Here is a 26,027-nt window from a genome sequence, read left to right on the forward strand (position 1 = left end):
TGGCTTCATCTGGTAGAGCACTGCCTCCTGGACCATTTCCAGTCTGGTTTCAGGCCGCACCATAGCACAGAATGTGCTCCCGCTCGTGTGCTGAATGAGATTTTGGTGGCAACTGAAACTTTCCCATGTTCTGCTGTTACTCTTGGACCTCTCAGCTGCCTTGGGCAGAGCTTGAATTGTGGGCAGAAGTGAAATGGGCCCACTTGACTGGTTTCGGTCTTACCTTTCAGACAGACAGTTTAGCGTCCACATTGATGACACCTGGGGTGTGCCTCAAGGTTAAATCTTGGGGCCACTCCTCTTCTCAATTTACTTGTTACCACTGAGAATGTTCTTAGCAAAACTTGGTCTGTCAGATTTATTTGGCTTTGAATAAACCTGAATCCACTCGCTGACTGCCTCTCTGAAGTCAAAAACTGGCTTTTGGCCAACTCTCCATGCCTCAACAAAAACAAGACACACTCTATTATTTTTACTCCAATAAATCCCAATTACCTGGTAACACCTCTCTCCCGTGCTAAACTTGGAACCATGTGTGACTAGTTTTGGAGTGAGACTCGCCTCTGATTTGTCCATGACTTCAGTCAAGTCCTGTTTCTTCCAACTGCTCCCATCACTCGTTTAAGGAGTCAGTCATCCACACTTTTATCACCTCATGATTGGACTATGCTAACTCAGTGCTCAATGGTGTTAAGGTTAAGGTTGAGCGTCTTTACCGAGTACAGAGCGCCGCAGCTAGATTCCTGAAAACCACGTTCAGACGATGTCACATTACTCCCATCCTCTCCCGCTTACACTGGTTACCTGTTCAGTACCGCGTTCAGATCAAGATCCTAACCTTTATTTTTATAAAGAATGGGCCAACTCCCACACTTACCTTGCTGAACTGATAAAACCTTACGTCCCTTCTAGATCCATTAGATCCGCAGATCCCCTACTCCTGTGCATCCCGAAGATGCATTACAAATCTCGTGGAGAACGAGCCTTCTCATTCACTGCCCCAAACTGCACTCCCTCTCCATGTATGACAGGCCTCATTATTAGGCCTCATTGTAACACACAGTAGCTTTTCAAAAGCTTTGCCCCACGTTTCATCAGTTAGTTAGTTAGTTAGTTAGTTAGTTAGTTAGTTAGTTAGTTAGTTAGTTAGTTAGTTAGTTTCTGGACAAAACAATTGAGTTTTATCAAATAATGATTTATCAAACTACACTTCAGTAAGTAATAATTTACTATAAACTGTTACTACAGTTATTATTATGAGTATGATTATGATTATTATGATTATTATTATTATTATTGTTATTAGTGTTATTATTATCATTATTATTATTATTTGTAGTAGTAGTAGTAGTAGTAATGTTTTTGTTGTTGTTGTTGTTGTTATTTATCGTCGTTGTTGTGTGTACACACACGTGTGTAAAACCCCTTAAATAAGGAATAATTGAATAATTTAAATTTAATTTAAAACAAACTTTTTATGAATTAAAATTAAATGTATGCATTCATGTCAACGACACCATGTTGTTCAGCCGAGCTTTTGGACCCATCACAATGAATACTGGTACTGGTACCAGCTGACTCTGCTCATCGCTGGTAAAAACCCAACAGGACGCGCGCGCGCACGCACACGCACACACACACACACCCAGAAACGCATTAAATATTTACATGAGTTGAAGTCATCGAGTCACACATTTTATTTTCTGTTTACTTGGTAACTCAGACAGCTCTGCGCAACACAATGTGTTGCTCTGCGCGCTCCGCTTTGGCTCTTTTATTGTCCCAATTTATTCTGCTCTACGTTGTGGTAAAAAACCTCAAGATCGTCTCACTGAAGTGTCCAGAGAGTCGGAGCATGCGCACTACAGCGCGCTGCCTTTCGCTTTAGCCACGAACTTCTTCTCCTTCACTCTCCGGTTCTGGAACCAGATGGTGATCTGGCGCTCGGACAGGCCGGTCACAGCTGAGATCTTCCTCCTCTTGTCCTTAGTAATGAACTTGTTGGCCGCATATTCTGTCTCCAGCTCTTTGAGCTGCACCTTGGTGTACGGGATGCGCTTCTTCCTGCCTTTGCGGAAGGACGAGCCGTCGTGCTGGTGCGCCACGGCATCTGGTAAAAATAAGAGGAGAGTGAATCCAAGGCTGCACACACACACACACACACACACACACACACACACACACACACACACACGCACGCACGCACGCACGCACGCACGCACGCACACACACACTAGCAATAGCCAAACTGTATTTATAATTCTAGCAACACTAATAGCACTGATTGATGTAAACACAGACTTGAGATGACTCAATCTAAATAAGTGCGAACACCCAGCTGTGTGTTTATGTTCAGCATGGGTAGAATCTGTTGCAGAAAAAGCTTTCATGACCTCAATGATGTGGTTTTCTGCACATATTGATAAATAAATAAATAAATAATAATAATAATAATAATAATAATAATAATAATAATGTATTATAAAATCAGTGTTTTAAAAAACAAGATAAATATCTTGTAAAGTTCTGCTCACCTTCATCATTTAAAATTAAACTTTAGTAAAACCGAATCATAAAGTGATCAAATCTTTCACCTGCCAGCGCGGACTTCCAAAGGTGGCCCGCCTGCTGATCTTTGGAACAGCACATCTGGCCACCCCAGCTGTTGGTCAGAGCCCACGGTTGGTAGCTCTCCATGGGGAGAAGGGCGTCATGGCGGGGGTCTCCGGTACCGAGCGTTTGGACCACCGACACGTCGAGATAGCTGGCCATGGACTGGTAAGGACTAGCATATCCATGATAAAAGGTGAACTCCTTGGCTCGGTGATTCGGGTAGTCATTCGGACTCACCGCAGTGTCCATGTACTGAGAGCTGAGCGCGGCTCCAGCCGCCTGGGTGCAGGACTTGAGGGGACCTCGGCCCATTTTGCAGGAATAATAGCCTTTGCCCAGGTAGCTGTATGGTAGGGCGTTAGGGGCTGGTGCATTTTGGTGCGCCATGGCGGTTCCAGGACACGGTCCACCTTGTTTCCCCAAAAACGCAGAAGTGTCATTGGAACCTGGAGTGGGCCCGTCCACCGTAGGGTAACCCGCTGTAGAATGGACCAGACCCGACGGGTGGCTCATGAGAGCAGCTGCAGCCGCAGAATGCGCCATGATGCTGCGGCACTGACTCGCTGCGAAGTTTCCGCTGCCTACCAGTCCCTCCATGCTCTTGGTCCGCTCATCCAGGTTGTTGTCATACACAAACATCACCGGTTCTGATGCCCAGCGGGAATCCAGAACTTCAGTGTGTCACCCTCTCCTCTCAGATTCGGTTCGGTTCTGGCGCTGAGCTACATCTACAGAACGAGATCGTTTATTTTAGACACTTTTCGCTCCTTTACGCACAGTGCGCGGTTATTTCGAGGTTGCGCGCGCGTTTAGACTCTGGTGTACGTGTGTGTGCGCGCTGCAGTCCCTTTCCCGTTAGGACAAAGACTCCCGGACCGGTTATCAGCCCGAACTCCGCTTTCATACCAACTTAAGCTTTGACGCAACAAGCCCACGGGACCAAGAGGGGAGTGTCCTGGATCGGGACTATGGAGTGGTGGAACTGGGGGGGGGGGGGGGGGGGGGTTTGCAGCAGTCCGTACTGTTTGTAAAAAAAACAAAACAAAAAAAACGAACGAGGCTGAGCTGTGGCATGAGACCGACAGACGCGGCGGTGCTTCTGATGCGCAGTTTTTTACGGCTGCATTGCGTCAAAGCCTTCACATCTTTGTGGCTTCAGGGATAATTCTAAACAAACATGAAGATCAACCATGTTTGGATCCGCTTCAGCCTGAACTTTGGTCAAACATAATTTTACACTTTCTTTAAGGCGAATTTCAAGGACCGAAAGGTTGCTGTACAAGAAAATAATAAAAACCCAGTTAAAAGCAAACTAAAACAAATCCCTCGTAGAAACCGGAATACAGAACAAAAGTCAGAAAACAAAAATAATAGTTATCTAAGACTCTGGAAGAGCTGCGATTTTAATGTAGCTTTGAAAGCAGAGAGGGAGTCAGAGCTCCAAAAAGCTTGTGGCGGAGAAATTCCGAGGCGGAGAGCAGAGCAACGGAAGGATCTGAGGCCCATGGAGGTCGGATGGAGGCGGACGACCTGAAGGAGAAGACTGAAACAATGTGAATGAGACCCGATAGATAAGCAAGGCTGTGAACAGATCTGAACTCGATCGACCTTTTAGACAACAAGCTGATCCGTTTCCCTTATTATATCTTAACGAAATATCACATTTTGGATACAGATGATTATCAGACATCACAGGATGTCTGCCTTCTTTTCAGAGTTCTGAACGGACTTGCACCTCCACCTGTGCAGGATTTTATACAAAATGTAAAACCCAATATACTGAGTACAAACCAGGGGTAACGCAGCAGTGCAGAACTAAATTCATTAATAACGATGTGATTTTTGATAAAACATTAAAACAGTGGTTAAAAATAAACCAGTCCTACTCTCATGTATAATCCACCCTGATGTTTCGTCTTCTTTTCCATGTTTTCTTGTAAATGTAATTGTGTTTGTGATCTACTGCATGTAACTGTTGTGCGATACAAATCAGCAATTGAGCCAATTTTGGCATATTTACATTGATGCGTCTTCTGACATGCTGCTTTGTCGTTATTCAATAAATAAATAAATGAAGTGAAATAAGTTCAGTTAAAAGATCTGTTGTTTAACTGGAGCCAGTGGAGTTTGAGCGACCAAGCGTTTGTTTCCGACGCGTTCGGAGTGAGAGTGTGTTGCGCTGATGTGGTGAGATAGGAGAGTGTTGGTGAGGGCATGCTCCAAGATGCAGCTTTAGAAAAACAAGATACAGCAAAAGTCATCATTTGCCTGAAAATTTGAACGAAATAAAGATTTTAAAATATTCTATATTTTATATCTGAAGCGGTTTTGTTTTTGAGTCCAAATAAACAGATGAGAGCGAAAAGTGTTTTACGACAGAACCAGGCGCTGAAAAAATCCTGTTTCACAATAATAATAATAATTTTAATAATAATAATAATAATAATAATAATAATAATAATAATAGTTGTTGTTTTTTCTCCAATGGGTTTTTATTTTGTTTCTTTTTTTCAGAGTCTCACACCGCTTCTGTTGCCCTTATCTCTCTGTCTTTCTCTTGATTCAAAACCTTTTGCGCTTTTCTAGGAATGTGCGCACCAGAACGGACTAAAACGGAAACGAGAGTCCGTGTTCTTGGCGCTTTCAGCTGCAGGAAGGTTCGGTGTTGTTGAGCTCCAGACTCGAACATATTAAAATCATTGGATTTGTTTTGCACTTAAGTGGATGGTAAGATATATAATTACCACTCGTGGAAACCGACACCACAGATAAATCTGTTCCAAATGTTTCACTTCCGTTCATTTCTATCATGCATACATTTGGCGTAAACACAGAAGTAAAGCAGAGTGGGATGTCATGTCCTGCTCAGAGGAACATCGGTAAATCAGCTGGGAATCAAACTTCCGTTTCCCCGCTTTGCTTTGATTTTCACCTTCAAAAAGAAGAGAAATCACAGAATGATCAGAGCACAACGGGTGCGCGCGCACACACAGTCCAGCTGAAGCCAAACATCTAGTCCTGACGAAGGTCACTCATGTTCTTACATCCAGATGTAAAAAATAAACCGATAATTCTGCTGACCAACAGGAAGTTAGGTAACACACACACACACACACACACACACACACACACACGCACACACACACGCCACCCAGACAGCATGTCTGTCGTAGTGTGGTCTGAGTGGCCCCTGCAGGTCAAGGTCAGGTTTAACAAGGCGGTGTGTGTGTGTGTGTGTGTGTGTGTGTGTGTGTGTGTGTGTGTGGGCGTGCGCGGGCGGGCGCGCCTGTGCAGAAGGATGGAATGAGCTCAAATTCAAGGCCAACACACACCTAGCGTCCTCAGTGGTGCTTTAACATGGTCAGACAGACTCGTCTGCTCACGGAAGAAGATCAGAACAATCTCAGGTGAACAAGAAATTCAGAAATGTCTCATCCAGTATTATTAATCCAGTTGTGACCATGGAGTAAGGAAGCCTTGGCCTGAAGGACCGGGTCTAAAATCAGGAAGATTCTTTGGTGGAGAAACGCAGGAACCGAGTCCATGCGGGTTGGGCCCGATTATGAGGCGTTTCCGTCCTCCAGGTGAAATGTAACACGTGAGTTATCATCAGGCCTGACGGCGCACAATCAGTCAGATTAAAGCAAAACACGTGATCCACAACCAGCAGCTTCTTATGTATGTAATCTCTGCAAAATACGAAAATTACAGTGAACAGTATGATTAGACACGCAGTTTCTTTCCTCTGGAAATAATGGAAACATTTAGAGGGTTAGGTTAGAATGAAGTGAAACATTAATTTTAACACGCGCACGTGAAGAAATGAGAGAAGCGGCTTTCATTTTATTTTTTTAACAACTTAATTAGTTCAGCGGGAAGTGTTTACAGCGGCTTTCATCACAAACTAAATTAATCTCTCTCTCTCTCTCTCTCTCTCTCTCTCTCTCTCTCTCTCTCTCTCTCTCTCTCTCTCTCTCTCTCTCTATATATATATATATATATATATATATATATATATATATATATATATACACACACACACACACAACATATAATTATTAATCAAATCTGAGACGGATGAGCGGAGGAAGACGACGACGAGACCAAATAATTTATTGATGAAATTTAAATGTTAGAATTCTAAAAGTTGTGTTAAATGTAAAATATTTTTTAGAAAGAAAGAAAATTGTAGAAGTCTCAACATCCTCTTATCAATATTAAAACGAAATAAAAATAAAATAAAAAAGTACTGATGACGTCATAGCTTGTACATATTTGTGAGACGTTTTTTCACATGACAGATTTAAGTTTTGAGAGTGGTTAATTATTTAAATGAGAGAGACAATTGAGCAGAAGATTTTTTTTACATCACACTGAAATGCAGACAGGAAGAATCAGTTTGTGTTGAATGAGCTTCTGGTCTGAATGGACCAGAAGCTCATTCCATTTACAAACATCTCCAGATCAAAAATGCATGGCTTGGGTGAATATTCTTCTGTTTTTTGCATAATATTCAATGTTTCAAGTTCCCTTTATGTTTAATTCTGTTACCTTTTGTAGCGCACCAAATGGCCAAGAATTTCATTAAAATGACCAGAAGTTAACTTTTAACTTACTGGTCAAACTTCGTCATACAGGTCAATCTGACTCAGACAAATGAAGTGTATGAACTTGCCACCCCAATATTCTTAACTCATCCTGCGGTACGTCACAAGTCCTCAAGGCTGCAGAAGATGGACCTCTTATCTGTTCCCCTTTGAATGAAGTTTATTTCCCCTGGCTCAGAAATGACTTTATAATTTTATAAGTTTTATATAATCATATTTTGTTGAATAGAAAATATGTTTAAAGCTGCATTCCTTAATTTGGAAAACAAATTAGCTTAAAACGTTTATTTTTTTTTCTTTCATGCCTCTTAACAACATGCTAATGTAGTTAAGGTAAATGTATTGTGGAGATTAAAAAAAATTATTAAGCTGTTCTCAACGATTGGACCTCCCATTTATCCATCTCGCCGAACCGCAGCATTTCTGCACTTCTTCAGTAGGCAGGCAATTTGGCATATTGCTGCCACAGCAACCTCAACACTGCCCCAAATGCGGATCACACCCTCTCATAAAATCCAATCAGTCACAAAACAGTCAGTAGAGGGCCCACTCGCTGCCAAACCTCCACTCCCAACAAGGGCTGCAGGCTAAATGTCACGATGGCCGACTGGGTACGGGAGTTGAGCTTGGTAAGGATGTTTGATGTCTGGATTATTTGGTAGAGAACTCTGATCATAGGTTTCAATGAAACGATGACTGAGTGAAGAGCCGGTGTGGCGTCTTCCATATATAGGCTTGGGTGTGACTGGGAGAATGCCGGGTGTTCCCACGAGGAGCATGCTGGGAAATGTAGTCCAAGATAGAGGCCGGTTAGCTGGGAGAGGCCGGTCTGGGGGCTTGGGTTCTGACAGGACCCCCCGGTCCAGGGATGGCTCCAGAAGTCCCTGGGCGACCACGGCGCTCCCAGAAGTCAGAGATAAGGGCAGGGTCCAAGATAGAGCGGGCCGGCTCCCAGGAGCATTCCTCGGGGCCGTAGTCCGCACAATCGACCAGATACTGCCAGCCCCGTCCCCTGCGGCGAGCGTCCAGGATGCGGCGGACGGTGTAGATGGGCTCACCGTCGAGGAAGCGGGCAGACGAAGGCGCCGGAGCCGGAAGGAGGGAGGATTCCACGTAGGGCTTGAGCCGGGAGATATGGAAGGTGGGATGGATGAGGAGACTCGCAGGCAGCCCCAGCCGGTACGTGACCCGGTTGATGACCCTTTGCACGGGGTAAGGCCCAAGGAACCAGGGAGCGAGCTTCCTGGACCCGGCACGGACACGGAGGTCTGCCGTGGACACCCAGACCTTGTCCCCTGGAGCATAGGAGGGACCAGGACGATGTCGGCGGAGGTGTTGGTGAGAGTAACGGGCGTTAGCTCGGGTTATGGAGGCCCGCGCCTTGATCCAGGCATTCTTGCAGCGCCTCACCAGGGATTGAGTGGCCGGCACCGCAACTTCAGGTTCCTGGTGGGCAAAGACCGGGGGCTGGTAGCCATAGCAGACTTCGAACGGGGACATCAGAGTGGCTGAGGAGGTGTGGAGATTGTGAGATAACTCAGCCCAGAGGAGGTACTTAGGCCACTTCGAGGGTTGGGCCGAGACAAAGTAGCAGAGGTACCGACCCAGTTGTTGGTTTGCCCGCTCCATTTGGCCGTTGGTCTGCGGGTGATAGCCCGAAGATAGGCTGACTGATGCTCCCAACAGATGACAAAAAGCCCTCCAGAACCGGGCCGTGAACTGGGGACCACGGTCCGAGACCACGTCGACAGGAAACCCATGGAGATGCACCACATTCTCCAGGAACAACTCAGCTGTGCGTCGGGCCGAGGGGAGGCCTGGAAGGGCAATGAAGTGAACAGCCTTAGAAAACCGGTCAGTGACCGTCATGATTGTGTTAAGGTCATTGACCGGTGGGAGTCCTGTGACGAAGTCCAACCCCATATGGGACCAGGGGCGGCTGGGTACCGGATGAGGTGTGAGGGTACCAACCGAGGCCTGGTTGGATGTCTTGGAGGGGGTGTAGACGTCACAGGCGCTCGTATAGTCCTTAACATCCCTCTCCATACGTGGCCACCAGAGGGCTCGTTTGAGGAACCTAAGAGTTCGTGAAAAGCCCGCGTGGCCAGACAGACGTGATGAGTGGGCCCAGGACAATGCCTCGCTGTGACAGGCCGTGGGGATGTAGAGCCGACCCGCAGGGGTCTCTGGAGGTGCGGGATCGTCTCGGAGGGCGTTTTGGATAGACTCCTCCAGTGGCCACCTCAGGTGGGCCAAGAAACGGTGCTCGGGGTGGATAGGTGCCGGCTCGGACGTGGGCGTTGGATGTGTGAACTGGCGGGAAAGGGCATCCGCCTTCTGGTTATTTGTCCCTGGGCGGTAGGCAAGATGAAACTCATAGGGCTCAAAGAAGAGGGCCCAGCGGGCCTGGCGAGGATTGAGCTGCTTGGCTGATCTGATGTGAGTCAGGTTCTGGTGGTCCGTCCAGATGGTGAACGGCTGAGTGGTGCCCAGAAGCCACTGCCTCCATTCCTCCAATGCCCATTTTATGGCCAGCAGCTCGCGATCCCCTACGCCGTACTTCTGCTGGGTGGTGGAAAACTTCCTGGAGAAGTAGGCGCAGGGATGAAGCCTGCCGTCGGGCCCGGCTTGGGACAAGATGGCACCGGCACCGACATCCGAGGCGTCTGGAGTCAGCCGGAATGGTTGGCCGGGAGGGCTTGGTCGGGTGAGAGAAGTGAGAGGTGCCACAATGGTGCTAAAGTCCCTAATAAAACCGCGGTAAAAGTTGCAGAAACCCAGAAAACTCTGTAGTTGTTTCAGGCTTGTTGGGAGGGGCCAGTCTCTCACCGCCTGGACTTTCTGAGGGTCCATGATTAGTCCTTTATCCAATATCATGTAGCCCAGGAAAGTTACGGACCGCTGGTGGAAGGAGCACTTCTCTGGCTTACAGAACAGGTTATTGTCCAGTAGCCGGGTTAGAACAGCGCGAACATGGTGGAGGTGTTCGGCCTCGGACTTGGAATAGATCAGGATGTCGTCCAGGTAGGCAAACACCCACCGTCCCAACATTTCGCGGAGGACATCATTTATGAGGCGTTGAAAAACGGCGGGGCTATTGCACAGCCCGAAGGGCATGACCTTGTGCTCCCAGTGACCGGTGGGTGTGATGAAAGCAGTCTTCCACTCATCTCCAGCTTTAATACGGACCAGATTGTAGGCGCTCCGGAGGTCCAGCTTGGTGAAGATCCGCGCCTGGGAGATAGCGTCCTGGGCAGACGTGAGGAGCGGCAAAGGATGACGGTCTTTGACTGTGATTTTGTTCAGACCTCAGTAATCGATACAGGGGCGAAGATCACCCTCCTTTTTCCTGACAAAAAGAAGCCTGCGGCACCCGGGGAGGAGGAAGGTCGGATGAAACACTGCTGGAGGACCTGGTCAATATATTCCTCCATGGCTCTGGACTCGGCGGGAGAGAGAGAAAAAAGGTGCCCCCGGGGTGGACTGGTTCCTGGTTGCAGCTTGATTTCCATGTCGTACGGGCGGTGAGGCGGCAGTGTGGTGGCGCGCCGCTTGTTGAACACTGCAGCCAGGTCCCGGTAGGGCAGTGGCAGATTGGGCGGTGTTGGGCCAGGGTCACCGTCCGGGCAGTCTGGCATGGATGGAGGAGGAGAGAGGTGGGCCTGGCACTGGGTCCCCCATTCCAAAAGGCGGCCCTGGGACCAGGAAATCCGGGGGTCGTGGAGACGGAGCCAGGGAAATCCCAGGATTAGAGGAGAGGAGGCACAAATGATCAGGAACTGGAGGGTCTCTCGGTGGCCTTGGACAATCATCTGGAGTGGCTGGGTTCGGTTTTGAACCGGATAGGGTTGGAGGGGCCTACCGTCCACTGAGGTCACTGGCACAACTCTCTCCAAGGGGGTCATGGGGATCCGTAGGCGCTTAGCCAGATCCATGTCCATAAAATTGTCAGTGGCCCCCGAGTCCACCAGCGCCGGGAGAAGGCGTGGGGGAATGAGGAAGAGGTCCAGCCACCCTGGATGGGCGAGTGAAGGGCTTGGGCCGAACCAGAACCCACTGATCCATGCGCAGTGCCAGATCGACCACTTCATCCAGGGTCTGGGACAGTTCCTTTCCCACCATCTCATCACGGATGTAGGTCGCCAGTCCCTCCAAGAAAACAGCTCGGAGGGCAGAGTCATCCCATCGCAGCTTGGCAGAGATGGTGCGGAACTCCGACGCATAAGTGCACACCGTGCGCTCCCGCTGGCGGAGCTTTAGGAGTTGTGTATCTGCTCCCACTTCGCTGCTGGGTGGAACAAAAGTCTTTCTGAGGGCGGACACAAAAGCAGCATAGTCATTGCAAGCCGGTGATTTGGAATTATAAAGCGCAGCGGCCCACTCAGCCGCACGTCCGGAGAGCAGGGAGGTGAGATGCGCCACCCGAGAGCGCGCAGTGGAGAAGCGTCCTGGCTGGCACTCAAACTGCATGTCAAGGGTGGCGAGCAGACCGTCTGGGCTCCCCGTCTCTCCGTTCCACCTCTCTGGGAGACTGAAGTGCGGCCCCTCTGTTGGTTGAGCGAGGGCTTACTGCTGGAGAGCATGGAGGGCTGTAGATAACTGCAGGATGAGATCGGTCTGGGAGTTTTATTTGGTGTGGAGCCGATCGATCAGGGTGTGGAGCTGAATGAGTTCATTCTCCATCTGCTCCGTCTTTTTTTACATGCGCTCGAACTCTGCTGGATCTACGGACTCAGTCATCCTGTCACGATGGCCGACTGGGTACGGGAGTTGAGCTTGGTAAGGATGTTTGATGTCTGGATTATTTGGTAGAGAACTCTGATCATGGGTTTCAATGAAACGATGACTGAGTGAAGAGCCGGTGCAGCGTCTTCCATATATAGGCTTGGGTGTGACTGGGAGAATGCCGGGTGTTCCCACGAGGAGCATGCTGGGAAATGTGGTCCAAGATAGAGGCCGGTTAGCTGGGAGAGGCCGGTCCGGGGGCTTGGGTTCTGACAATAAACACCTCAACTCCAGTGGAACCCAAAAAACTGAACAGGGCCTTCCTTTTGACTGAGCAATCAGGACAATGCAGAAGGACGTGGCCCACCATCTCCAGCTCTCCACAGCGACATAAGATATCTGGGTGGTTCCTCACTAACAATAGACCCCCCCCAAAAGGCAACTATGGTCCAACCACAGGCTCGTCAGATCAACAGAGTTCCTCCTCCCGTAAGGAAGCACAGACCAACGCACTCCCACCAAACCCTGCAGGTCATAGAAGGCCCACCCAATAACACCAACTTCCCAAGAGACTTCCCACAACTCACAAGACACCTGTCCAACTGCCGAGCGATATTCTGGCAGACCCAACCCAACCCAACCCCACCTCCACATCCACCTCCTGCCTCCACAGAGCCCCCTTAGCCACAGCGTTCACCCCTCATTACCCACCAACCCCCACACGAGCGGGAACCCAGACAAAGCAGACCTCCCACCCCAAAGCAAACACCCTATTCAGCAACAACCTGACAGCGACTAGCAGGTCAGGCCGAGACCATGAACATCTCCCCACGAACGCCTCAAGAGCAGCAAAAGAGTCAATGCAAATATCAGAGCGAGGCAGCCGATTTTCAGACACCCACTGCAAGACCCACAAAATTGCCATCAACTCCACCGCAAACACAGAGCAATAGTCTGTAATGCAAGTACAAACATCAGAGAGGCAGCCAGTAGGAATATTGTTGCTGATTGTGTATGGATGTTGCTGCTGCTGCTGATGATGAGAAAGTGTTGACTTGATTGTTTGACTAGGCGTGGCCCAAACAATTGAGAGGCTGATTGATCAGATTTGTTTGCTTGCTTTTCACTGTCTGGGGTCATTAGTCAATTTGTAAGATTATTATACTATTTGAAAACTGAACTGATTAAGAGTAAATGCTAGATATCCATCCATCAATCCATTTTCATCCGCTTATCCAGAGTCGGGTCGCGGGGGCAGTAGCCTAAGCATGGAGGTCCAGAGTTTCCTCTCCCCAGCTACTTGGGCCAGATCTTGTGGGGAAATCCCAAGGTCTCCTCTCAGTTAGACGTGCCCAGACAATCTCATCAGGGAGGTGTCCAGCAGGCATCCTGTCCAGATGCCCGAGCCACCTCACCTGGCTCCTCTCGATGTGGAGGAGTAGCGAATCTACTCCAAGTCCCTCCTGGATGACTGAGCTTCTCACCTTATCTCTAAGGGAGAGCCCAGCCACTCTTCGGAGAAAACTCATTTTGGCCGCTTGTACCTGCAATCTCGTTCTTTCGGTCACTACCCAAAGCTCATGACCATAGGTGAGGTTAGGAACGTAGATTGACCGGTAATCGAGAGTTTCGCCTTCTGACTCAGCTCTCTCTTCACCATGACAAACCGGTACAATGCCTGCATCACTGCAGACGCAGCACCAATCCGCCTATCGATCTCACACTCCAGTTTTCCCTCACTCGAGAACAAGACCCCGAGATACTTAAACTCCTCCACTTGGGGCAGGACCTCATCCCTGACCCAGAGAAGGCATTTCACCCTTTTCCGAATCAAGATCATGGTCTCAGAGTTAGATGAGCTGATTCTCATCCCAGCTGCTTCACACTCAGCTGCGAACCGCTCCAGCGAAAGCCGAAGATCACGTTCTGATGAAGCCAACAGGACCACATCATCTGCAAAAAGCAGAGATCTGATCCTCAGGCCACCAAATCGGATGCCCTCCACACCTTGGCTGCACCTGGGAATCCTGTCCATAAAGGTTATGAACAGAATCGGTGACAAAGGGCAGCCATGGCGGAGTTCAACTCTCACTGGGAACGAGCCCGACATACTGCCGTCAATGCGGACCAAGCTCTGACACCGGTCATACAGGGACCTAACAGCCCGTATCAGAGAGCCTGGTATCCCATACTCCTGGAGTACCCCCTACAGGGCCCCCCGAGGGACGCGGTCAAATGCCTTCTCCAAATCCAAAAAACACATGTAGACTGGTTGGGCAAATTCCCACACACCCTCCAGGATCCCCCTAAGGGTATAGAGCTGGTCCAGTGTTCCACGGCCAGGACCAAAACCACATTGCTCCTCCTGAATCTGAGGTTCAACAATCCGACGGACCCTCCTCTCCAGAACCCCTGAATAGACCTTACCAGGAAGGCTCAGGAGTGTGATCCCCTTGTAGTTGGAACACACCCTGCGGTTCTCCTTTTTAAATAGGGGAACCACCACCTATGTATGCCAGTCCAGTCAGCCAACACAACCCCGCGACATCCAGAGCCTTAACCCTCTTGAGGCAGGCGTTGCAGATCCCTAACCCTAACCCTAACCCTAACTAACCTATATTTTCTCTCCTCCTCACCTTTGTTTAGTCCTGATAAGGTTACGAACAATGTTTTGAATTATGGAGGTTTGTTAGTGCCACCTACCCACCGTAATTTTAGCCTCTAACCCTAAGCTCCAGCTCTAACCCTAACCAAGACTTCTTTTGTTTAGTCCTGATAAGGTTATGAACAATGTTTTGAATTATGGAGGTTTGTTAGTGCCACCTACCCACCTTAATTTTAGTCTCTAACCTTAAGCTCCAGCTCTAACCCTAAGGTCCGTGGGTCTAGTACGTGATTACATTAGTCTCTACCGGTATGTTTACTAGTCTCCTACCCACCCTCCGCCTAAAATTTAACCCTCACCCTAAAACCCAACTCTAACCTTAAGGTCCGTGGGTCTAGTACGTGATTACATTAGTCTCTACCGGTATGTTTACTAGTCTCCTACCCACCCTCCGCCTAAAATCCAACCCTCACCCTGAAACCCAACTGTATCCCTAAGGTCCGTGGGTCTAGTACGTGATTACATTAGTCTCTACCGGTATGTTTACTAGTGTCCTACCCGCCCTCCGCCTAAAATCTAACCCCCACCCTAAAACCCAACTCTAACCCTAAGGTCCGTGGGTCTAATGCGTGATTACATTAGTCTCTACCTGCATGTTTACTAGTCTCCTACTCACCCTACACCTAAAATCTAACCCTCACCCTAAATCCCAATTCTAACCCTAAGATCCGTGGGTCTAATGCGTGATTGCAATAGTCTCTACCTTTATGTTTACTAGTCCCCTACACGCCCTATACCTAAAATCTAACCCTCACCTTAAAACAGACTTTTGTTAGAAGTGTAGTTGGCACCACACTAGAAACCATTTTGTTCTCTGTCTCACCTCTTTTCCTCTCCCATTCCCTCTCCTATACTTAGGAGTAGGAATCGGGGGAGCCAGCTTTAGCCTAGTCCGGCTCAGTTGTGGTTGAGCGTAATTCCACGACACCACTTCTGTTACCTGGTTTCTACCAGCTCTTTTTCCACTCTGCTTTTCTCTTCTTTTCCTCTTGGTCTCTATTCTGTTCTTCTTCTAGTTTTTTCTTTATTCTGTCCTTTCTCTTTTTTCTACTTTGCTCTTTTACTTTTCATTGATACGAACCAACAACTGGAGGGGGGTTCTAGAGTGACACGCGACGGCCCGTGCATTGCCAGTGACTCCCTATTCAACTGTTTCGGTTAATCTACTGATTCAGGGGGAACTCACTGAGATTTATCTACTCCATCTACTCCACCTAACCCACATATGTATTTCATGAGCATTTTTTAACTCAGAAGTACCCATGAAGGACTTAGTTATTCGTCCTTTTATCAAAACGTATTTTGAGCCTGAGAGATTTAAGGAACTCTGGGCGGATCTCATCCACCCCTGTAGCCTTGCCACAGAGGAGCTTTTTAACCACCTCAGTGACCTCAGCACCAAAGATTTCAGAGCCCAACTCAAAGTCCCCAGACTCTGCTTCCTCACAGGAAGACATATCAGTGGGATTGAGGAGGTCTTCGAAGTATTCTGCCCACCGATCCACAACAAACTGAGTAGAGGTCAGCAGCACACCGTCCCCACTATAGATAGTGTTGGTAGTGCACTGCTTTCCCCTCCTGAGGCGCCGGATGGTGGACCAGAATCTCCTCGAAGATGAACGGAAGTCTTCCTCCATGGTCTCACCAAACTCCTCTCGCCCCCCCCCCCCCCCCCCCCCCCCATGTCCTGTCTGTGAAGCAAACAGAAATAATGTTTGAATGCAGCTGTCAAAAGGAAGGGGTGGTGTGTGTGTGTGTGTATGTGTGTGTGTGTGTGTGTGTGTGTGTGTGTGTGTGTGTGTGTGGTGGTGGTGGTGGTGGGGGGGGGGGGGTCACAAAAATAAACAATCAATTATGAACAAGAGTCTGCTTCTAGACCTGCTGAAAGAGAAAAACAACCAAACAAAAAGAGAAACACAACAATACAACAGGAGCAAGCTATCACTGCATCAACCTGATGAGGAAATATAAAATCAGCAATGTTTTACTGAACAATCACATGATAATAACTCATTTAGTGCCAACCATAGCCTCAAGACATGGGTTGAAAATAACCAAGTCCATACTTATGAGATTACCATGTGAGCACCTGTGTGTGTACACGCACTTGTATATGTAAGGATTCTCTATAGGAGCATCCAATAGAGAGTGTGAGGGGCCACAGATCTGCCCCCAAAGATGTATAGGAGATGGAAGGAGCTCCAAGTCCCAGAGATCCAGGAGCCGCCCCAGAGCGCGGGGACCCGAGGTAGACTGTAACCAGAAAAACCCCAGCCCCCGCCCCCCCTAGAGACACAGAGGATTGCCCCAGGGGCTACAACCAGCAGCCGGCAGAGTCCCCTAAGATATCAGCGGCAAGCCCACAGGCCCACCCGCAGCCTCCCACCCTCAAGCCGGCCAAGCCCGGAACCCAGCAACCTGGGACCAAGGGGTGACTAGCCCTGCCGGGGACCCAACAGAGCCCAGGGACTCAGATCCCACCAGGCAGCCACTGGGATCAATCAGATACACTAAAAATCTTGAACCTCCTGACACGGGAGCAGCAAACAGACAGACCAAGGCACCACACTCCACACCAAATGCGGCAGGTGGAGGGCAGGCAAAGATGTGTAGCAGCACAAGAAGTCCCAGGAGAGGGGAGGAGTCCAAGACCCCACCTGACATATACAGTCATACCTAGACACAATCATAGACTCCCTCCCTCATGCTCACACATACGCATACAACCTAAGATTTTCAAAAATGAACGCTAGACACCCACTCACGCTCCCCATACACATTCTATTCACTCTGTTCCCAGTCCTGCTGCACAAAGTTAGCCTCTTTCTGCTGGGGTGATGATGAGCTGGCTCTGCCAGCTCAATGCCGAGCAAAGCATCTCACCACCCCAGACCCCAACCAGATGGCCAGCTCCCCCTCCTTGCCTCCAACCCAGGGAAGCCAAGCAACAACAGAGGTGTGCTAAGACCCCTAGTCTCCCTCCTCCTGCTCCAGTATAGTGTTAATGCATGTTGATGAGGTGTATTCCATGGCTGGGGTGAGTGGGCACTGCAGGCATCATCTGGCCTATGCCAGCTGATGCCACCACACAACTCTACTTCCCCTCACAGACCTCTGTGTCTAAGTGCAGTTTAAAATTGGAAGTGGGCACCGGCACTCGGGATGAGGCTGAAAGATCCCCTTGCCAAATGCCATTGAGTGTGCTCACTCCCAAGGCCCTAAGTGTGTGTTTGCGTGGAATGTCATTGGTGGAAGTGTGTAATGTCCAAATAAAATTGGGGGGCAGGCTGCCACAGGAATGCGGGAATGGGATCCATACCCACACCCCCTTACTTGCCCACCCCCTAAGGTCCTATGTGCATGTTTGTGTGATGATGTGAGGGAGCAGGAGAAGAAAAATGTGTGGGGATGGGTTGGTCTAAGCCCTCCAGGTTGCCAGCTCCCCCACTGGCCCCAATAGGCAACTCTGTCCCCAAAATGCCACCCAGGGCATGGAGACCCCAGCCCATCTAGCCAAGGCCCAAAGCAGCAGCATTGCAGAGCCCCACGTAGTCTAAGCGCACCAACCCAGCCCCACCCCAGCAAAGTAGCTACTCCCATCCCTGCATTTGCACAACTTCCATAAAATTTATTGAAGTTTCTTCTGACAAGAGACTCTGCCAGATGTTCCCAGCAGACCCTCATGATACGTTTGGGCCTGCCTGATCTGACCAGCATCCTCCCCCACCATCGGAGCCAACTCCCAGTAGGTGGCAGTATCTGCGGAAAGGCGTGCCTGTTTTCAGTGTTGTACTACGTGTAGCTGTTCGGTGTTTGTGGATTGCTAAAATGAATTAAATTTCTCTGTACTAAGGTATCTCTGAGATATTGTAGCACATAAGCACTCTAAATTATACATTTTCAATTGTTCCACCTAGCTTTTAGGGAACCATTTGAGTTTGCACACAGTTTATTTGGTGTTGCTTGTCCAGTTAGCTTAGCCTCAGCACGGTTATGGCTACTTCTGTCTCTGCTTCTCCGTCTCCTGTCTCTTGCTCTCTGTGTCAGATATGTAGTTACTCCTCTGCCTCCTTTAGTGATAATGGTACGTGTAATAAATGTAGCATTTTTGTAGCTTTTGAGGTGAGGGATCCAGAATTGGAGGCCCGGCTCCACGCTGTTGAAAAGCCCGTAGATAGCCATAGCTACTTGGCTAGCAAGGGGCTAACTAGCTCAGAACCACCCCGTAGCGATCCTCCAGCAGAACCTGAGCAGCTGGGACCTCAGGCCAGCTGTGTGACGGTACGCAGGAAGCATAGAACCCAGCCCGTGGGCCACCACCAACCCGTCCACGGTTCGAACAGATTTTCCCCGCTCAGTGACGCTTTCATGTTGCGTGGTAGATACCTAACCCACGACATACAGAATCAGTCCACAGAGTCAGAGAAGATTGCAAACAAACTCGGAAATCTGAATGTTGGATCTGATGGAACTTACGGATTGGAGGTGAGACCTCGTGAGCGAGGGAGGAGTGACCGGTCTGGGGAGGGCAGGAGGCTTACTGGAGGCAGATGAGCTTAGAGTCCAAATGAGGAGGTAGCTGAGCATGAAGGGTAATGATGATCCAGGAGGGAGGGTGGGCAGCCTGGAGTGGGAAGACCAGAGGAGGACGCTGAGAGACGAGTGGACAGTGAAAAAAACAGGTTGGTAGCAGCAACGAGGTGAACTGATAGGAGATATCTGCAGGAGGCAAAACAGGCAGTCAAAAAACACAGAGAGCTCAAAAATACATATATTCAGAAGTTCTCAAGATCAAAGCTTAAGTGAGTTTGGCTGTTTGGAGAAAAACCCAAGTCGAGTTAATCATCCAGCGAAGTGAAGGCGTCTCTCAGGAGCTTAAATATCCCTGGCCAGCTAATCAGCAGATTACCTGCAGCCTCCCCACTTCCAGGCACGCCCACCTGCAGAGGAGAGATGAGACTCAACACCAATTAGAGTGTGAAAAAACCCCAGACCGATCAGTGACGCACCCACTGACAAACTGACTCTGATCATTTACAGCTCCATAGTCAGAAACGTGGCATTAGAGACTCCAGCAACCAGTGGCGGCTGGCCAATAGAGGGCGATAGGGCGCCGCCCTCCCAGTTTTCCCCAGTGTTTTTAATTTTTATTTAAAAAATAAATTAATTAAAATTAACAATAATCACATATTCTAAGTTAATTGTGTGTTTTGTAACAAAAACAAATCATATATATATATATATATATATATATATATATATATATAGGTCAGAAGCTCACTGCCGAGCTGTGGAGCCGACAGAAAGGCTGTGGGCTGCAGGGGCGGATGTAGGACTGAAGAAGATCCGGGGCTTAACACACACATGCACGTGCGCGCGCACACACGCGCGCGCTCACACGTGACACGCACTAGTCATCATATATATATATATATATATATATATATATATATATATATATATATATATATATATATATATATATATATGTCTTGTACCACATAATTTTAATCTGAAGCTACATATTAAGCATATTCAGGGCAGAGTATTGTTCCTGTTAGTGTTTAGTGTGAGATGATAGTAAATATTCCCTTTCTTTCCCCAACAACTTTACCTGACAGTAAGCTAACTTTAGGCAAACCAGCAGCACAACAAATATTTTCAAATAAGACTCACAAACCTGAGTCAACACCAGTCTCATCAAAGCTGGGGTTCTGTTGTTGTACTTTTGGTCTAAAAAAACGTCCTTATGTCCATCTTCACTCATGTGTTTCAGGCAGAGACTGTAGAAGAAGCCGGCTGCTGAAGGGCTTCTTCTTCAGTGGTGGAGGCTCAGGCAGGCTGTATACAAACTACTGCCAGCTGCGCCCTCTCTGTTGGACTTTGGTACTGCATGTTACTTCCGCGATTTAGATCCGGGGCTTATCATGAAAGATCCGGGGCTTCAGCCCAAGTAGCCGGGCCTAACGCCGCCCCTGGTGGGCTGTGTTTCAATCGCCCAAACAGCACGAAAGCAGTCCGCCAATTGCTGACAAGAAAATCAAACGGTAGGAATGGGAATGTATCCAATCAGCGTCGACGTTGTTTCAGAAGCATGATGGGCGATAGAGCTACGGCCAAAGGCTTTCGTTGCTGTTCGGTAGAACTCTGAGAGTCTCGACTACTCCAGCACGTTTTTGGTCATGACGGTCGTGGTCGTGACGCCGATGGACGCCAGTGATACAACCAGCATGGATACCGGATCTCAGCAGCCACTGAATTCAGTTCGGTCTCTTCTCCAGTATCCGTTCGAGAGGAGAACTATGGTGGAAAAACTTAATGTCAAAGAGCTTGGACCAGATCAGCCCGACGTAAAGATAAGCCAGCAGGAGGAGGAGAGAGGTAAACTGTACACACCAGGCTTCTGGGAAGGCTTGGCTAGCTGGATGCAATCACGCTAATGCATTATTTTGCTTTCCGTGTTTGTTATTCAAAACGACTGTGACAGATGAGGCATGGATTGAGTCAGGAGTTACGGACATGAAACATTTTTCTGAGAAGGTGAAGAAACATGAGTTATGCCGGGCACACATGGACAACACGGTGAAGCTAGCTATGCTAGGCAGAGCTAACATTGCCATGCAGCTAGAGACGAGGGGCACAGGCTTGCAGTGAAGAAACACAAGGAAGAAGTGGATCAGAACCGGCACATTTTGTCCAAGAGAGAGATGTCAACACAGTGTATGAGCACAAGGATGACCTCCTCAGATTTTTCCAGATGAACAGAGACTCGGATGACTTTGATCCAATCACTGAGAGAGAGGCATGAGGCTTTGTGAGAATGCTGGAGGAAGAAGATTTCGGCTTTCCGCTGGCATTGTGTCACAAGATCATGCCACATGTGGACATGCTGTTCAACCAGCTGCAGAAGAGGAACATTGACTCTGTCTACATCTGACAGGGGTCATCCAGAGCTTCATCAACAGTATGCAAAAGATCAGGTACATACTTGTTTATTTAATATTATTGTGATGAAATTCTCCAGTATGTTAGTTTCACAAACAGTAATGTGGATGTGGACCATTTATGGTCATGTTATTTTATGTGCAATTTAATGCAGTATTTTTCAACCTTGGTCCGCAAGGCAGCGTGCCAATAGTCAGACATACGTGGATTAATCCCTTTGTCCAATAATGTAAGACAGGAAATAAAAGAGCTGTGCTTAATTCAGGAAATAGTGAAGTTGTGCACAAAGCTCAGAAAGCACAAGTTTGTTAAAAAAATAATAGCACAGCCCCACCAAAAATATTTTTCACCAGCCGCTACTGCCAGCAACCATAGTTAAATGTTTACCTGGGGCCAGAGCGGGCGACATTAAATCTTACCTGAAACTGCTGGCTAAAGCCGGGCGTACACTGTGCGACTTTCACTTTTTTGAACCGATTTTCCAGTCGTGCAAGAATCCACGACATCGGGGCGAGTTTTGCGCCGAGCGGTCGTGTAGTGTACAGGGGGTTACGAGAGGCGATTAACACCACGTGACCAGCTGCCGATCAGCAGTCATGAGGTCGCACGGACTTCTGGAGTGTTTGATATTTTGCTCGTCCCTCGTGAGGGTATCGCACTGTTGAAGCGGTGCTGCGAGCAGCTGAGACCCAAAAAGTATCAGAACCGCTCACGGCGCATGCACAATCCTGCATCAACGCCGCTCGCTCGCTATTTCCCTAATAACACACACTGTTCGTTTTTGTTTCTACACGTTTTTTTACTCACAAAGATTGTCAGAAAAGTGTGTTTGTCGTGTTCATGTCAAATTAAACTGATCACAAAACACAGATTTATTTTCTTTATTTCGTTTTCCTCATCCAACCCCCATAAATCCCTGTGTCCTCCTGCAGCACTCCCGAAGGACAACAGGCAAAACAAGACAAAAAAGTCTGACGTGTTGAGTAAAAACTGCTATTTTTAGCATATTTTTAGGGCTGACGTGTTGCTACCAGACGTACAGTGTGAGCAGTCAGGTCGCATGCGAGAACTGGGTCGTGCAGTGTGAGCACATGGCTCTGAGATCTGCTCTAGGAGGAAGCCGTACAGTTTGTGCTGAAGCTGAACGCTGCGAGTGAAAAAGTCGCACAGTGTACGCCCGGCTTAAGGGTAAGCGTAAATACAGTAAGATTGTCATTCACGCTGGCAGTAACGACACCCGGTTACGCCAATTGGAGGCTACTAAAATTAATGTTGCTTCGGTGTGTAAGTTTGCCAAAACAATGTTGTACTCCGTAATTTTCTCAGGCCCCCTACCCGATCGGACCAGTGACGACATGTTAGCCGCATGCTGTCCTTCAACCGCTGGTTGTCTAGGTGGTGTCCTGAATACAACGTGGGCTACATTGATAATTGGAAAACTTTTTGGGGAAAACCTGGTCTGATGCGGAGAGACGGCATCCATCCCTCTTTGGATGGAGCAGCTCTTCTTTCTAGGAACATGGCCAGTTTTATCAGTCCTCCATGACAACCCAGGGTCCAGACCAGGAAGCAGAGTCGTAGTTAAACACACCCCTCTGCAGCATCTGTACTGTTACCCACCCACTACCCCATAGAGACAGTGTCCTGCCCACGGCCAAAATCACACAGATTAAATATCAGGCTTAATAAAGCAAATCATGGAAATCTCATAAATATTAGAACAAATTCAACTGAGCAGAAAACTAGAAAAATTAAATGTGGGTTGTTGAACATTAGATCCATTTTTTCCAAGACTTTGTTAAGACTTGATTTGTGATAATCAGATCTCTTTGCTCTCTCTCTCACAGAATCCTGGCTGCAGCAAGAGGACTATGTTAGCTTAAACGAGTCGACTCCTTCAAATTATTTAAATCATCATATTGCTCGAAGTACAGGGCGAGGAGGAGGAGTAGCAACCATTTTTCATTCAGACCTATTAATCAGTCCCTTACAGATTAATAGTTACAGTTCGTTTGAACATCTTATTCTTAGTTTTCCTAATCCAGATTGCAAAACTGTAAAACCACTCTTGTTTTTAGTTTTATATCGTCCACCAGGCCCTTACTCTGAGTTTTTGGATCAGATCTCTGATTTTTTATCTGATTTGGTGCTAAATACTGATAAGGTCATTGTAGTGGGGGATTTTAATATTCATGTGGACATTGAAAATGATAGCCTCAGTGTAGCCTTTAGTAATATCCTAGACTTAATTGGTTTTACTCAAAGAATACATAGCTCCACCCACTCCTGCCATCATACATTGGACCTTGTGCTGACTTATGGCATAGAGTGTGAGGAAATAACAATCTTTCCACATAATCCAGTCCTCTCGGACCACTTTCTGATAACCTTTGAGTTTTTTATAACTGAGTTCTCGAGACATGAAAGTAAATTTCATTATAGTCGGTCTCTGACAACGCAGTTGCGTCTTTCAAATCAATTGTTCCATCTTTACTGTCCTCAGCATCTCAGAGGCATGTAGCAGAGGGCAATATTTTCAGTTCTAGCCCCTCACAAATTGATGCCTTAGTTCATCATGTTACTTCCTCTTTACGTGTGGCATTAGATGATGTTGCCCCTTTAAAAAAGAAGGTAATTAGGGACAGGAAGTTGGCTCCCTGGTTTAATTCTCATTTATAAACTTTAAAGCAAAACTCTACAAAATTGGAGAGAACATAGCGCACACCAGGAGGAGTCCTACTTATCCTGGAAAAATAGTCTTGTGCTTTATAAAAATAAGCTTCAAGAAGCTAGAACTGCCTATTTTTCATCGCTAATTGAAGAGAATAAGCATAATCCTAAATTTCTTTTCAGTACAGTTGCTAAACTTACATAGAATCATAGCTCTGAACCATCTATTCCCTTAGCCCTCAGCAGCAACGACTTCATGGGATATTTCACAAGTAAAATTAATTCTATTAGAAACAAAATCTTTAGCATCCTCCCTAATGCGATTTCTTCTTCCTCAGTAAGTGATAGTGATGTGTCATTCATGAACGAACCGGTTCTAAGAGCCGGCTCTATGAAGTGACCGACTGGAGCCGGCTCGTCATTGGGAGCCACCCCCCCACCCCAGACTCAGACACACAGCAGAGCACATGCAGGCGGAAGGAGACAAGAGGGAATGAGCAGGAGGAGGGAGGAGGAAAAAGAGGAGCGAGAGAGAGGACAGTGCAGCTACGGTGAGAAAATGAGCAACAGCAGTCAAAAATGGAGCCAAATTTGGACCCATTTCAGTATTATAAACAGCTCAAGGGCCGAGTGTAATGTGTGCAGGGTGAAGATATCATATAGAGCAGGCTCCACAAATAACCTGCACAGGCACATGAAAACTATTCATCCATCTGTGCTGTTAGAAGAAATAAGACAAGCAAGGCAAATGAAGGTGCCATGTGTGTCTACTGCAACTGTTGCTGCTGCAGTGTCTACAGCATCATGCAATACACCACCACAACCACCTCGACCTACCCAGAGCTCTATGAGCCAGTTTCTGCAAAAGGCTATGACCTCAGCCAGACAGAACGAAATGATGAGGAACTTGGAAAAACGGTTGCTCAGGTTTTTCAGCCATTCTCAATTGTGGATGACAGAGGATTCAGAAGCTACACCCATGCTCTCATTCCAGTGTATGCAGTTCCAAGTAGAAAAACACTTTCTCAAAAAATCCTCCCAGGCCTATATGATAGAGAACGTGTTTTACTCCAAGAAAGGGTAAAAAATTCCACAGCTGTTTGTTTAACAACTGACTGCTGGACATCTCGAACCACTACATCATATATGTCAGTCACATGTCATTTTGTTGAAAATTACAAAATGGTGTCATGTCTGCTGGATTGTTTTGAGTTCAGTGCCAGACACACTTCTGAGGACTTAGCAGAGGAGCTGCTCAAAGAGGCAAAAGAGTGGGGTGTGGAAAACAAAGTGGTTTGCTGTGTTAGTGACAATGCAGCTAATATAACTATGTCATGGTCTGCGTCTTCCTTCATGTGTCTCCTGATGTTTCTCCATCCCTCTCTAGAGTCCCTTCTGTGTCTCATAGCGCCCTCGTGTGTCCTTTGTCTGCATCTCATTTAGCTGTCTTCTGTTTGTAGCCCTTTAAAGTCTATTCCTCCCAGGTTCTGTGTCATTCATTCATCCCCAGCCCCTCCAGGTCTTCCTTCACATTCTGTAGCTCCAGCCTCTTTGTCCCCAGCTCGGTGTGTGTGTGTGTGTCATTTCCCTGCTCAGTGTTGTGTGTGTGTGTGTGTGTGTGTGTGTGTGTGTGTGTATATGCATGTGTTTGTGTGTGTGTGTGTGTGTGTGTGCGTGTCCTGCCCCAGTTCGGTGTTTGTGTGTGTGTGTGTGTGTGTGTGTATGCATGTCCATTCCCCAGTTACAGTGTATGTATGTGTGAGTGTCAGTGTGTGTATGTGTGAGTCCTTCCCTCAGTCTCT

The 26,027-nt window shown here is 47.7% G+C and overlaps 1 protein-coding gene and 1 pseudogene across 1 annotated transcript; one reads left to right on the plus strand and one right to left on the minus strand.

Moving 5' to 3' along the window:
- Positions 1 to 1,673: 1,673 nt before the first annotated feature.
- On the minus strand, positions 1,674 to 3,477 carry hoxb13a (homeobox B13a). Its single transcript, XM_054741445.2, has 2 exons — positions 2,595 to 3,477; positions 1,674 to 2,110 (listed from the first exon to the last, which is right to left on the minus strand). The coding sequence occupies exons 1-2, from the start codon at positions 3,250 to 3,252 to the stop codon at positions 1,863 to 1,865; spliced, it is 906 nt and encodes a 301-aa protein (XP_054597420.2). The 5' UTR covers positions 3,253 to 3,477; the 3' UTR covers positions 1,674 to 1,862.
- Positions 3,478 to 18,642: 15,165 nt separating this feature from the next.
- LOC139063847 (uncharacterized) lies at positions 18,643 to 23,148 on the plus strand (annotated as a pseudogene).
- The last annotated feature ends 2,879 nt before the right edge of the window (positions 23,149 to 26,027 follow it).

Source organism: Nothobranchius furzeri, chromosome 18, assembly GCF_043380555.1.
Source record: "Nothobranchius furzeri strain GRZ-AD chromosome 18, NfurGRZ-RIMD1, whole genome shotgun sequence".
NCBI classification, from domain to species: domain Eukaryota; kingdom Metazoa; phylum Chordata; class Actinopteri; order Cyprinodontiformes; family Nothobranchiidae; genus Nothobranchius; species Nothobranchius furzeri.